This window comes from Silurus aristotelis (assembly GCF_946808225.1).
Source record: "Silurus aristotelis genome assembly, chromosome: 15".
Lineage (NCBI taxonomy): Eukaryota > Metazoa > Chordata > Actinopteri > Siluriformes > Siluridae > Silurus > Silurus aristotelis.
This window is the reverse complement of record NC_139588.1, coordinates 5,026,949-5,042,078: the sequence shown is the minus strand read 5'-3', so window position 1 is coordinate 5,042,078 and position 15,130 is coordinate 5,026,949. Positions and strand designations below refer to the sequence as shown.

Below are 15,130 nucleotides of genomic sequence, written 5' to 3'. Positions count from 1 at the left end.
TATAATCAGCCTACAATGGCTCCCCATCAAACATTGATCATAAAATACTACTACTGCCGTATAAAGCACTTAACGGGTCTGCAGTATCTGAGTGAACTTCTGTACCATTATGATTCCCTTTGCCTACTTAGATCAAAAGTTGCAGGCTATTTGTTGGTACCTCAAACAATAAAGACTACAGCAGGGGCAGATCTTTCTCTATAAAGTTCCAATTATGGAACAGACTTCCAATCAGTGTTCGGGACTCAGACAAGTCTTTTATCAGTAGATTTTTCTTAGGTAAAGGAGCAGATCTGGAGGGATCATGGATAAAGAGTGTTTGGTGAACTGGGAGACTTGTATGCTGTCGTCCCCTCACTCTCACACATTCACTCAGGTTTGTTGACTGTGGTGTGGTGGGTTGTCTCTTATCCCAGAGATCCCTCATGTTGGTGTTACCTTCTGGTTCTCCCTTTTAGTTATGCTGCCATAGTGAGTCTAGCTGGAGTCCTCAGCTGCACAGTGTCCTTAACAATAAAGACACTTAATAATCCATATGCTTCTCTTACTGTCACCCCTCTCTCTCTCGAGTTAAACATGCTCCTGAAGCACCAGTGACCACTGTTTCTGCTCCTCTCCTCGGATCTGCCTGCATTGTCCCGGCCTGCCTCTGGATGGTGTTCTCTTTGATTGGAGGCCACTCTGTGCAGCTGGGGATGGTTTCACATCAAGTGGCCAGGAGATCCATGAAATTACGGAGTAAGAACAGGAGCTTTGAGGATGGATTTGGACTGTAGTTAATGTCAACAGTCTGCCACACTCAGGACTCAACATTGTTTGACTATAATAAATAGATTGTTCATTAAGGACAAACTTACACTTATAAAGAACAATCTTATTTATTCAAGATAAACACAAGATTTTAACGTGTCCTTGTGGAGATCATTCAGCCACAAGGATGTTAGTAAAGTCAGGTACTGATGTAAGTGGAAGTGAGGAGGCCTGGGGTGCAGTCAGCGTTCCAATTCATCCAAACAGGTTGAGATCTATAGTTGGCCACTTAAGATCGTCCACTCCACCCCAATCCAAAGTAACTTTGTAGGAAGAGGCTGGAAAAATCAGGTGTCATAAAACTTTGTGTCCATATAGTGTGTATATTATTAAGTAAAATTTTAAACAGGTAAAATGACATCTCATATCAACTTTTATAATTTCATAAATTTTTACTTCATTGTCATTTCTTTGCAGCTTCTACATTAGAGGTGTATGAAGGTGATTTTGAATATTGGTACCTGTAATGAATTAAGCACCGCAAACACCACATGAATCCCGTAGGCTGACGACACCATGGTTCCGATCCCGAATCCCCATGTTAGACCAAAAAGTGGGGTTAAAATGCCCACACACCTGGCAATCATTACTAAGGCATGTTTGTCATCTCGCTAAATGCTGGCCAAAAATCCACTCCTCAGGATCTTATATATGATCACAATAAGCACCAGGAGATTTATAAGCACGATGAGCAGAGCTGGAATCACGAACGCCAGTATACCCTTGGTTTTATACCAGTTGAGCCAGCATGTATTTTCTTCTTGAATGTATCCACTATTTCCAGCTGTTACTGCCACCGTGATGATGGCAATTATTAACGGAGCTCCGTATCCGACAGTAAAGGCTATGGTCATCATCACAGCCCTGGACATCCTGGAGAAAATCACGACAGTGCGGTAGAGAAGCAAGAGTGCAGACAGCAGCATCCAGAAGAAGAGAGCGAGGTAAAAGAAGTGGATAAAGAAGGTGACGGTACTGCATGGACCCACTGGTGTCTTCTGACCTGGTTTTCCTATCGCAGCTCCAATAATGAAGCATATATCGGCGACAAGAAGGGACAGAGCCACGTTGACTATGGAGACATGACGCATGTAAGATGTATCCGTTTTCGACACAAATTTCCAAATAAGGCTTTCGAAAAGGAGGCACAAAAGCAAGCTGCCAATCGAAACGCCTACGCCGATGTAGGTTATATAGGCCAGGGCATCATTTTCCAGAGAGAACGGTGACATCAGGATCGAAAATGAGGTCGTGTGGTTGCACTGGCATGTTAATCTCTTGGTTTGATCACCTCCTGGCTTCAGTTCACATCCAGTAGAGTCCCAGGCACCAAGTCCATCCAAAAGACTGAAGTTCCAGAAGACACACTGTGGGTTTCCTAATGACTGATTTATAACACTGTAGCCAAGAGAGATGTTGCTTATTAAGGAATCTCCTTTAATCATAACCACATCTCCATTGATTTTGGTGCTGGTTTCATTGCTGTCACTGAAGGTCGCATTGCGAACAGGTAGCACGCTGTCAAACGCTGAGAAGATGATGACTGTGACTGGGAAGGGTGTGCTAGTCTCTGGAATGACTATCTGAGTAGAAGCATTTGTGCCAAGGATTTCCTGGATCATGTTGTTCAAGTTCCTCACAAGCTGGATATTTGATGTTGTTATTGAAAAGTTATTGTCAGAGAAACTGCTTCCGATAATTTCGATCGACTGAAGAGGAAATCCTGGAAGATGCATTTAATTACACAAAAGTAAAAATTGAGACAAGCAAGACATTCGGGATTCAGCTTTTCTGTAACTGGCTTTGGATCCACATTAACCATAGAAGATTTCATTACTTAAACAACAGCTTACACTATGTACGCTATATGGAAAAAAGTATTGGGACACCCGTACATGTTTCTAGTGAAAACTGAGCACAAGCTCCCTGAATACATACTTTCTATTTGTTGGAGTGGAAGATCTCCTGCTATAAAGCTCTGACCTCAATCCTAATGAACACTTTTGGGATGAATGTGAACACTGACTGCACCCCAGGCCTCCTCACCTCACCTACTGTACATCACCTACTGTACATCAGTTCATGAATTTACTAACACACTCCAAAAAATCTAGTGTAACATCTTCCCCGAAGATTGGGGGTTGTTATAACAAAAAATGGGGAGTAAATGTGAAATTGGGTGTTCAAAAAAATACTACGAGGTGTCCACAAACTTTTGTCCACATAGTGTATGTCATATGAAATAAATGTAATCATCATCAGTCAAAAGGATCATAATAATATAAGGTGTCGATATATACAGTACGTACCACCATCATGGTTTTGTCAACTGTAAACGATTGTGTATTTGAAATAGTCGCAAGTGTGCTGAGTACATCTACGACTTTCAGGAGATTGACAGGAACTGTGGCGATGTCCTCAGAATTGATTGTAGCAGCGTTACTGAGGTTAGCAATGAACGTTGGGACTTCATCCGGGAGTAAATACTGAAGTTGAGAAAAAAAAAAGATAAAATATTTGAGCAAATTCAAGTTACAAATCAGCCAATTATAAATATGCTTTATCTCCAAAAGAAAGTCATAATATTACTTTAGCTTGATCTGCCAGGTTCTGGATGACACGAAGGGTGCAGTTGTCTGATATTATGCTCCACTTTCCTGCATTATTACACACTGCCCACTGAATGCCAGTCTCATTTCCATTACATTGTCTGAATGTTGTCTGGTTAACAGAGCCCACACCGAAGCTGCTGTCTTCGCAGTCGAACGCTGATGGGGAACAACATGAGTGCGGGTTTTTAGGTTTCAGTCAGCCCATAAACCTGGACCACTCTACATTTGTATTCATTTGTATTATATAACAACCAAAGAAATATTCCATGCACAGGTAATTGCTCGCATTGTTCACACATTTGCTGTACATTTGTACATCTGAAAATTTAAAAGCAGTGTCCACTAGATAGCACACCAGAGCCAAAATATTCCCGTCTGCTCTTGAATCTCTCACATTTACAAATGAAATTATTTTATACACAGATGAGTTCTGTCTTCCGGACTGTTTTCAAGGTGTGAATCTCAAATGAAAAGCTCTGATCTTACATTTAAATTTAATCTGCATATTGTCCAGTAGTCTGGTACAGAAAAAAACAGAGCTGTCTGTAGGTTTGAAGGTTTGGCAGGACATTGCATTTCCTACACTTCTTATCTTCCACAGGGTCAAAAGGTGAGCCTGGAGCCCAGGGAACGCAGGGGGGGGCAACCTGAACCAACCCAATTGCCCACTCATTACAGACCTTTTAAAATGCCAATCAATCTACAGCACTGTCTTTGGAGTGCTGTGACTGGTATTTGGCACTGCTGCCCTCGTGGAGGTCACTCTGTGCAGCTGGGGATCCATAAAATTACAAAGTAACACAGAAGCTTTGAGGATGGATTTGGGCTGTACTTAATGTCAACAGTCTGCTACACTGGCTCAGGACTACAGTGTGCATTTGATCACCATCATTGAACATCTGAACATCATTTATATGTAATAAATAGACATTCGGTACCACCCAGGTGAGGATGAGGTTCCCTCTTGAGTTTGGTTCCTCTCAAGGTTTCTTCCTTATGCCATCTCGGGGAGATTTTGCTTGTTTCCTTGAGACAATATTATACTGTAAACACTTATTTACACTTCTTACTTATTTACACTTATAGATGTTCTTACACTAAAGAACATCTTATTAATTCTTTATTCCCACATTATTTGTGGTAAGCTGTTTGAGACAGTGTTCATTGTTAAAAGCGCTATACAAATAAAAATGAATTAAAAATTGATTGAAGTTTTCAGGCCAAGAAGTGCTCGGAAAAATTCCAAAAACCTTGAGAACCAGCTTTTGTTAAAGTTGAATAACAATATTGGCCTTCTCCAAGACTGAGGTTCATTTTATTTGTTCATTGAACACTAATGGTTCTTCTACTCTGTGACATGCAGTTTGGGGCAGTAACGCGTTACTAGTAATGCATTACTGTAACACAGTTACTTTGAACAGTAACTAATACTGTAACGCATTACTGTTTAAATAAAGTAACTCCGTTACCGTTACCGTATGGTGCGTTGTCCGTTATATAAAATGAATTAATTCCGGCTTCAAGATAAACACTGTAAACACGAAGAAGACGCACTGTGGGCGTGTTTCCAATTATTCAGGTCTGTAAGGCAGTAATGGCGAGTCGAGGCGAGAGCACACTTTGAGTTTCTTAAAGTGGAAATATGCTCATTATTTCACTTTAGTTAAGCAAAAAGACAAAAACTTTTAAGTCAAATGTAAGCTGTGTCTTTCTGGTTCGAAGCTCATATCTACTGCGATAAACAGCAACTCCAATCTGTCGAAGCACCTCCAGAAACTCCATGCCTGGACGAAGCTAGAAGCTAACCCGGTGTTCTGTTCTACATTGTTGATAGTTTTCATACTTCAGCTGTAAAAGGAAAATTTTTAAGAGCTCAACACAACAGCTTTTTTGATGCAGAAGACACTTTAGTTTTTGATTGTGAATATATTATTCAGCTTGTTTGTATTTATTTCAGAAATCCTTGTGATATATTCAGTTTGTGCTGCTCTGACTTTAATAAAATAGTGTTTAAAAATGACTTTGTGTTTAAGGCCGTTTTGTGTTTGTATAAACCATAACACATAAAAGGGCATTAATGGGAACATTAAAGAAGGTTCTTTGAAAAAGTAACTAAAAAGTTACTTTTAACAGTAACGCATTACTTTTTGGTAAAAGTAATCAACAAAGAAATTGAGTTACTTTTTGAATGTAGTAACTAGTAACTGTAACTAGTTACTATTTCTTAGTAGCTAGCACAACACTGGTGACATGATACTGTAAATGTGTTTGTTAATTGTTACCTTTTTGAAAGATTGCTTTACAACTTTGTCTTTGTTTTCCTTTTTTTTTTTTAACCAACTTGTTTGATCTTTGTTTTATGTTGAAGAGGCTGTTGTGTTGTTCTTGGTTAATGCAGAGTTAAGGTGTCGTGTGTCTTGGTGTCAAGGACTAGTACATCTTTAAACCCACATTACTGTTAAGTACTGTTCAAATCAGATACTTTAAGACTTTTATTCGTCATATTGCAATTGGGGACTTTTAACCTATAAAGGAATATGTTTTGCAGTAAGGTATCCATACTTTTACTCAAGTATGATTTTCAGGTAGTCTTTACAATTCTGCCCCACATGGGATATAATTCTGGATTCTAAAAATAATAATAAAAAGATTTTGCTCAGAGGAGCTTTGTCAGTAAACTGACATTAAAATACTGCAAATAAATCCAGTTCTTTTAGATGATATTAATGAGAAGACGTGCGATCACTCACCTTTTTGGGTAAATCCTATTGATATGCTTTTCGAGCTGTAATTGAATACAGGCTGGTGTCAGAAAGTCGACATGTGAAACTGACTGCAATGTCAGCGGCTTCACAATCCTGTTTCCAGACAGTATAGCTGTACATGATACAGCCTGACCCTGGACCTGTGATACATAATACTAAATTCTATTATCTCTGCATTATATGCACTTTTAGTGTCTTCTAATAAAGAAATGTATTTGTTAATACAGTCTGTAACAAAAAAGCACTCGATTTTAATATGTGAAATAAATCTGTTTTGGTGTATTACCTGGAGGTGTCAGTGGAGTCATGGAGTACTTGGTCCACTCAATTGTGTAGCTGTTTTGGGCACAGCATTGTAGCGGTATGGACAAATTGGCACATTTAAACACCTTATTAGGATCTACTTGGATATTGGGATAGGGCGGGATCACAAGTCTTTGCCACTGGATATGGCTGAGTGAATTGCCTGTTCTTATGCATTCATATGTCCCTGTGGTGAGGTGTGTAGATACACAAGCAGTGAGGAACATCAAATAACAGAAAGGAAGAAAAGATTGGACCTAACTTTTTCATAAATACACTGTAGGAACAAAAGTATTTGGACACTTGACATTTCAGTTCTTCCCCACACTCTTGGAGGAACACATTTGTAGAGGATGTCTTTGGATGTAGTAGCATGAAATATTCCCAAGCCAATTCCATGAAAATATGCTCTACATACTTTGGAGTGGAGGATCTCCTGCTATAGAGCTCTGAGCGCAACCATACTGAACATGATTGAATGTAAGTACTGACTGCAACCCAGGCCTCCTCATCTCATCTACATCAGTACTTGAATTTACTAACAGCCTTGTGCCTAAATGGACACAAATCTCCCAAAAAAATCTAGTGAAACATCATCCCACAAGAGTGGAGGTTATTATAACAGAACTATAACTGGGGACTAAAAGTTGAATGGGATGTTCAAAATAGCACATACCAATTTTATGGTCAGGTGTCCACAAACTTTTGCTCATGTAGTGTTATTTCAGGAAAATGGTAGAATATCCACCTCAAAGTGTGAACAATCAGTGACCTACCAGTGTCTTCTGCACTCACACTGTTGACTATAAGAGTGCGGTTGTTGTTGAGGAGCCTGTATTTCACAGGATTTAGAAAAGGATCAACTCCGTTCACCTGCCATTGAATGTTTCCCATTACATCAATCGGGAGAGCACAAATTAACTGCAAGTCTTGCAGAGGGTATATTTGTCCTGAGCTATTCAGCAGGTCATACTCCTCTGAAATATAAGAACGTAAATTACTTATTCGGTTTAGTAGTCAAGAACGTTAGCACAAGGTAAACACTAAATACAGGAAACGTTGAAATGTGATAGAATCAGTGAACACAAAAATTTTAAAAAGGAATAAAACACTTACCACTGTACGCAAAAGCGTTTTCAGCAACTTTAAATCCATTCAAAGTAAGTATCTGAGAGAGCTCAGAGTTTGCGGCTTTGAAGTCAGGCTCCTTCACAGTGGTGTTGATTGTAAAGTCTACAATTACACTACCAGGCCTAACACACACACACACACACACACACACACACACACACACACACACACACACACACACACACACACACACACACACACACACACAAAATTTACCAATTCAATGTAAAGCAGGAAATAAACATGATTTCAATTCATTGCTGGAGATTAGAGAATCAAACTCTTTACCTGAACCTGAGAATTCTTACTGAGCCAGGTTTGTAGCCGGTCACGTTTCTATAACTAAAATCAATCTGAAAAGCAATTAAATATCAAAGTTCTACCCATTGTATTTAAATATTCCTTTAAACACATTTTTTTTACTGGTTATATATTAAAATAATCAGTATTTATTCACTGGTTCAATAATGGTCACTTTGAATCTATAAAATTTCGTAAAAGAAATAAGAGCGTAATATTTTATACCACCCAGTAATATATTCCCTTATTTATAATTTTTATTCAATAAGTTACTCACTGCCTTCACGAGTGTGGTATTATATGTACTGTATGTCGCACTGTTTGGGTTGGTGAGTGCAACATCAAACTTTTCATCTAAAGTCAGCGACATACTTTGCTAAAACTCTAACAGAAAAGAAACAAAGAGGGAATTAGGGCACAACTGCACAACAAATCTGGTAATGCAAATCATCTGAGAAGGCATTTATTTGTACTGGTGGAAGAAAACTGGAAATCCTTTGAAGCAAAGGAAAAGTATGCAGACTCCTTTCTCAGACTCCAGTTTAGATCGATTATTAAAAATACAGCCTCTAGAGTAGGAGCTTTGTTTTGTGTCTGCACTTTTCTGGAGGGGTTTTGCTGGTCTTTCTTGTCAGGTGACGTACTTGGAATATTTCTTTCCTACCAAGTTTCTTGAAGCCAGTATCATATTATCACACTCCCACCACCATGCTCCTCTGTCAGGACTATGCAGACGCCAAACCTACACATTCTCACTCCCAACTCGTCACATATGGACGCATTCATCATGATCCTTGGCGTCATTTTCTGACGCCCTGTGGAGCCCTTTGGTGACATGTTTTAATGTGCATGGTTAGGGTAGGGTTAGTGAGAACGTGTTTCTGAACGCTGTTTCACAGACGGCACTTTGATATCAGACAGCGAGTGTATTGTAAAATCAAAAGGGTTGCACTTAGCGCCGGTCCAAAACCCAGAAAAATGGGGAGGGTTGTGTTAGGAAGGGCATCCAGCGCAAAACATGTGCCAAATCAAATATGCGGATCACAAATGAGAAATTCATACTGGATCAGTCGAGGCCCGGGTTAACAACTACCGCCACAGGTATCGTTAGCCAACAGGGTACCGGTGGAAATTGGGCTACTGTTGGCCGAAGGAGGAGAAGGAGAGGAGAAAGAAGACATGCAGGTAGTTGGTTTGAAAGAGACAGGTGTAGAGGACAGAGTAGTATGGAGACGGATGATCCGCTATGGTGACCCCTAATGGGAGCAGCCGAAAGAAGAAGAAGAAGAAGTTAGAGAGCTAAATGAAAAATGACATTGGAGCAATCTGCTTAACTAACACGTCACATTTTAATGCCGCAAGCTCCGGTTCTATAGAAGTCTATGGGAATCCGTGCGTGTTGAAAAATGACACCAAAGGGACCCTGACATTCACGTCCATATTTGACAAGTTGGGATTGAGAACAGGACCCCTTCTAAGCCAAACACATTTATCTTTATTTATCTAATAAAATTCTCTCTCTCTCTCTCTCTCTCTCTCTCTCTCTCTCTCTCTCTCTCTCTCTCCCTTTCCTTCTTTCTCTCTGTCTTTATTTATTTGTATACATATACGTTATATATGTTTTATTTCATTCATATATACACACTTCACATCAGTAACATATGTTACAACACAGTATGTTACTTTACTGCCAAATACAGGTCATTACTGGCAATACATTATCAACAACTACAGGATATTTTACTATTCTCGCAGCAAATACTCTGCCTTTTGTTCTTCTTCTTTTTCAGCACATATTTTAAAAACCTGTGCTTTTGTGTGTCTAATAACATCAGATCACACCTGATGCCTTTTACTGGATTAAGAGGATGGTTACACAATACTTACCACCATGACCTGTCCAAACGAATTAAATGGGATTCAGAACCATCTGATTAGTTAATTATCTGATTAGTGAATGGTCTGATTAGTAAATGATCTGATTAGTGAATGGTCTGATTGGTAGATAGTCCGATTAGTGAATGATCTGTTTGGTGTATGGTCTGATTAGTGAATGGTCTGATTGGTGAATGGTCTGATTGGTGAGTGGTTTGATTGGTGAGTGGTCTAAATAGTGAATGGTCTGATTGGTGAATGGTCTGATTAGTAAATAGTCTGATTGGTGAATGGTCTGATTAGTAAATAGTCTGATTGGTGAATGGTCTGATTAGTGAATGGTCTGATTGGTGAATGGTCTGATTGGTGAGTGGTTTGATTGGTGAATGGTCTAAATAGTGAATGGTCTGATTGGTGAATGGTCTGATTAGTGAATAGTCTGATTGGTGAATGGTCTGATTAGTTAATGGTCTGATTGGTGAATGGTCTGATTGGTGAATGGTCTGATTAGTGTATGGTCTGATTAGTGTATGCTCTGATTAGTAAGTGGTCTGATTGGTAAATGGTCTGAATAGTGAATGGTCTGATTAGTGAATGGTCTGATTGGTGAATGGTCTGATTGGTGAATGATCTGATTAGGGTATGGTCTGATTGGTGAATGGTCTGATTGGTGAACGATCTGATTGGTGGATGATCTGCTTGGTGAATAATCTGATTGGTGAATGGTCTAATTAGTGAATGGTCTGATTGGTGAATGGTCTGATTAGGGTATGGTCTGATTGGTAAATGATCTGACTGGTGAATGGTCATATCATTATCATTCTTCTATCCATACATTTAAAAATAAAATCTGAATAATACCACATGGGATGAAACAGTTCACTACTTTACCTATCGGTGCAGGTGGAGTTGTGCATGTGCTGCCATCTGTGAGGCAAAACAAGAAAAACACTTTTTGGAATTATTGAATTTAACTGTATGGAAATTATTTTTAATGAATTGATTAAATGATTAAATCAGTCAGTAATATCTCTGTGTAAAGGATTAATAAAATATGTTCCAATCATCACGTCCTCATTATATTTTAATAATGTATGGACACATCAGACTATGTCAAGTGACTACATGTTAAGATGTTGGTCTATAAGTACTGTTCATGATTAATTTCTTTCCCAAAGAGTTTAGAAAATAATCCAGATTATCAAAAAAATCTTTGAAAAATCCCCGAACATTATTATTAAACCCATTTTACCTGAAAGAATCTGGTTGTAATTACAAAACTGTTTAAAACTGCGTAACATTTACCCTAGAAAATGGAAAAACTGATATGAACTATGCCTTTGTGTGTGTAAACCTCTGGTTAGGTTTCAATGATAGAAAAAGAATTTTTATATTGTCTCTTTCTCTTTGTCTGTATTTACATGTATACATACATATATACATTATATATGTTTTATTTCACTTCAATTCATATATACACACTTCACTTCAGTAACATCAACCCAATTTCTGTGTATATGTTTCAATACCGGATGTTACTTTACTGCCAACTATACTTCATTACTGGCAATTATATGAAACTTGACGGTTTGCTCATCAGAGACAAACTTACACTTATAAAGAACATCTTATTCATTTTTTATTATCACATTATCTGTGTAAAGCTTCTTTGAGACAATGTTCATTGTTAAAAGCGCTATACAAATAAAAATTGAATTGAATTGAATTGACAGTCTGTTTTCAGAACTAAGGGATTTATTTTTGTGCACAAGCACAGCAAATGTAAAGGATTGTCGAATTATACTGTATAGTCTTAGTGTCTCTTTATAAAGCTAATGGATTAAAACAAATACATTATCAACACCTATAGTATATTTAATTATTCTCGCAGCAAATACTCTGCTTCTTGTTCTTCTTAAAAAAAAAAAAAAAAAACGAGTTAGTTACATTTGCAAAGATTGTACAGAAAGTCTGTAGTGTTAATTAGTTTCATTTTAAACATTTTAATATCATTAAGTGCACCATTTATCATAGTACCTACTTGCTATGTTATTCAGTGGCTGGCAGAACTGTCCATCATTTGGAACACCATTGATGCAATTACATGAGGATGCGGTGTTGTTGTTGCATTGCCCATATTGCATGCACTTGTCACATGGCCAGAAATACTGATCCTCACACATGCACTGGTATCCAGAATTATTTAATTGGCACACTGAAAGAAGAAAAAAAATAAACAAAAAAACAACTTTTTATTTATTTAATTTTTTACGTTGAAATGGATTTTTTCTTAAAGAATCAAAAGAAGTACAATAATTTCATGTATTATTTAAAAAAAGCAATAAAAAAAAAAAGGACTGTAAGTTCCAAACTTACCAGTCGTTATTTCCACAGTAGAGATTTGAGTTGAGTTGTTTAACTGAACAGCGACTGATGACTTGAGCTGCTGTATCAAAATCACTTCTGAAACATTTATCTCTACCACCACAATGTATTCCAGTGCATATGTACTGGCTGGAAGACAACAAAACGGTCATTACCTGCCTTCATCTTAAGTATTTCGATATACACTATTGGGACACTGGACTTTTCCAGTTATGTGTTTTTTACCGTGTGGTTTTTTTCACCACAAAGTTGAAGGAACACAATTATACAGAATGTCTTTTGGTAGCATTAACTTTTTCCTATACTTGAGCTAGAAGACCCAAACCTGTTCCAGCATGGCAATGCCCCTTTGCTCTCAACACTAATGAACAACTTTGGGATGAATTGGAACACTGACTGTGATACTGTCCATTTCTGTTTCATCCTACCACTGTATAGTGTTCTCTTTGATTGGAGACCACTCTGTGCTGCTGAGGATGGTTCCACATGAACAACCTAAAGATCCATGAGGTTACTGTGAAAGGTTAATCCCAGAACCATGAAACAGTATCAACTAATATAAACTGCTACAGTGGCTCAGTCTGCAATTGCCATGAACATAATCCCTCAACGAACAGCTGATTACCTCAACCATGTTGAGACTATAATGAATGAACATTTGGTGTCCCCCAGATGAGAATGGATTTCCTTCTGAGTCCGGTTCTTCTCAAGACCTCTTCCTCATACCATCTCACTACGTTTTTGCTTGCCTCTATTTCCACTGGCTCACTAATAGGGACTAATTTTGGTGCTAAAATGTATATTTATAATCTATTTAATTCTGTAAAGCTACTTTGGGTCTTTGTCTATCTATCTAATTAAATTGAATTGAAATTGAAGTGACTGCACCCCAGGACACCTTCAAATAATACAGAATTTAGGCTTTTTTTTTTTATGTTATTACATTTTTATTCTTTACTGTCACACTTCTGTTGTTTCTACACTTTTAGCATTAGTGATGCTGCTGACATTATTCAAGCCAATTGTTATGGTGTTTGATTTCTGACAAGAAGGTTGTGATTACCCTGATATACCGTAGATATAGACACAAGAGGCATTCTCGGCCTACACATTCTGTACATAACACATTGTAACACATGGCAAAGCACCTCAAAATCAAATATATATTTCTAAAAATACAACCGAAGTTTAAAAACATTTTGGGACACTGTAAAATGTAAATAAAAACAAATTGCAATAATTTAAAATCTCATAATAATAATATTTTTGCACAATTTTATTTAAATAGAACATATCTTTATCTCTTTATTTTTCCAACTTCTTTAGACCACTCCTTCCTTTATTCTTTTGCCTCATTTATTCTTCTGCCTGATTTAATCTGTGGCTCTATTTATTCTTCTGCCTCCTTTACCCTGCTGCTTCCTGTACCCTACTGTCTCCTTTATCTGCTGCCTTTTTTACTCCGCTGCACTCTTTGCTGTCATCTTTACTCTGCTGCCTTCTTTACTCTGCTGCCATCTTTATTTTGCTGCCTTCTTTACTCTGCTGCCTTCTTTACTTTGCTGCCTTCTTTACTCTGCTGCCTTCTTTGCTTTTCTGCCTCTTATAATCTTCTGCTTCCTTTACCCTGCTGCCTCCTTTACTCTGCTGCCTCCTTTACTCTGCTGCCACCTTTACTTTGCTGCCTCATTCACTCTTCTGTTTCATTCACTCTTCTGTTTCCTTTACTCTGCTGCCCCCTAGTGGATACATTTTGCCTCCCTTTAGTTTTTGTGCATTGTATAGAGTATGTAACAGGCACTAACCAGAATAAATAAATAAATAAATAAATAAATAAATAAATAAATAAATAAATAAATAAATAAATCTCAGGGAAGTAAATTTCTCCTGGACACACACACACACACACACACACAAACACACATACACACATACATATATATATATATATATATATATATATATATATATATATATATATATATATATATATATATATATATATACATATACACACACACACAGTGTGTGTGTGTGTGTGTGTGTGTGTGTGTTATGTTCAAGTCCTACGAACCTTCACTATTAGCACTTCTTTTTATAGATAATATCATAACACATTATCTCACATAAAACATTAAAATCATCAAAAAAAATTTAAAATGTTGTGCTTACATTGTCGTTTTTGTCTCGATTGGTTGGGGTGGCCGTCTATGGATTCAAGCTGAGAATGGAAATATATATATATATAAATGATAATAATTGTGGTGTACATTATATTGCATTGTGAATTATTAATGATTTAACTGCAAATCTGATGTATCAGATAATGATGAAGAGAATATTTTTTCTTTCAGTAGCATGTACAATGCAGAGCTGTTGAATCCTAACAAGTAGCAAATTCTTATTAACTAAAGCATCAGTACTTTGTTTTGATGTTTTTCACCAAATTCCCACAACAGATGTCACATAAAAACTCAGAGGTCTCAAGTATTTCTTTTGTAACAATGCGATTATCCATATATCAGTACCCTCAATACCCCCATGTACTTTTCATTTCCTGTATACTGTAAAGCTACCTCAGAGGTGTAGATCGATGTTTCAAGGAATCCTTGTGTTTCCACAACACACGTTGTCACAAGGCGGTTTGATGTCATCTTCTCTATGCAGTGAAAAGAGACACAGTTTAAAAGAGACACGCAGTGGAAAAGACCAAATCAGGGCTGAAACATATGCCTGAAATCATGGGAGCATTATGCTATGACCTGCTGGGTCTGCTGCTGCTGATGACCTGCTGCTTGTTCTTAATGTCATTCTTTTGAAATCCTCTAGTTGTTTTTTGTTACACCTGTCTGCTTATTGTTGTCAAAAATCGGATATGGTCCACCATCTTATACTCTATAGAACGTACATTATACAGGATTTTATCTCCTTATTGTGTGTCACACAGCT

The 15,130-nt window shown here is 37.6% G+C and overlaps 2 protein-coding genes across 2 annotated transcripts; both read right to left on the bottom strand.

Moving 5' to 3' along the window:
• Positions 1 to 1,276: 1,276 nt before the first annotated feature.
• Positions 1,277 to 2,520, bottom strand: adgrf7 (adhesion G protein-coupled receptor F7). Its single transcript, XM_083563117.1, has one exon. It carries the CDS (start codon positions 2,430 to 2,432, stop codon positions 1,422 to 1,424), a length of 1,011 nt encoding a protein of 336 aa, XP_083419243.1. The 5' UTR covers positions 2,433 to 2,520; the 3' UTR covers positions 1,277 to 1,421.
• A 575-nt stretch (positions 2,521 to 3,095) lies between these two features.
• On the bottom strand, positions 3,096 to 14,816 carry LOC310738137 (uncharacterized protein). The gene is made up of 13 exons (XM_083563129.1): positions 14,758 to 14,816; positions 14,354 to 14,402; positions 12,173 to 12,310; positions 11,838 to 12,011; positions 10,688 to 10,723; positions 8,199 to 8,305; positions 7,910 to 7,974; positions 7,607 to 7,743; positions 7,267 to 7,467; positions 6,474 to 6,677; positions 6,173 to 6,327; positions 3,400 to 3,578; positions 3,096 to 3,296 (listed from the first exon to the last, which is right to left on the bottom strand). The coding sequence occupies exons 6-11, from the start codon at positions 8,289 to 8,291 to the stop codon at positions 6,188 to 6,190; spliced, it is 840 nt and encodes a 279-aa protein (XP_083419255.1). The 5' UTR covers positions 8,292 to 8,305; positions 10,688 to 10,723; positions 11,838 to 12,011; positions 12,173 to 12,310; positions 14,354 to 14,402; positions 14,758 to 14,816; the 3' UTR covers positions 3,096 to 3,296; positions 3,400 to 3,578; positions 6,173 to 6,187.
• Positions 14,817 to 15,130: the final 314 nt, after the last annotated feature.

Excerpts from the sequence above, each read along its gene's own strand:
- LOC310738137 (XM_083563129.1), bottom strand. The coding sequence starts at position 8,291 with ATGTCGCTGACTTTAGATGAAAAGTTTGATGTTGCACTCACCAACCCA. Across the intron at positions 7,975-8,198 it reads ATACCACACTCGTGAAGGCA|ATTGATTTTAGTTATAGAAA; the intron begins GTGAGTAACTTA and ends ATTGCTTTTCAG. Across the intron at positions 7,468-7,606 it reads AAACGCTTTTGCGTACAGTG|AGGAGTATGACCTGCTGAAT; the intron begins GTAAGTGTTTTA and ends CTTATATTTCAG.
- adgrf7 (XM_083563117.1), bottom strand. The coding sequence starts at position 2,432 with ATGATCCAGGAAATCCTTGGCACAAATGCTTCTACTCAGATAGTCATT.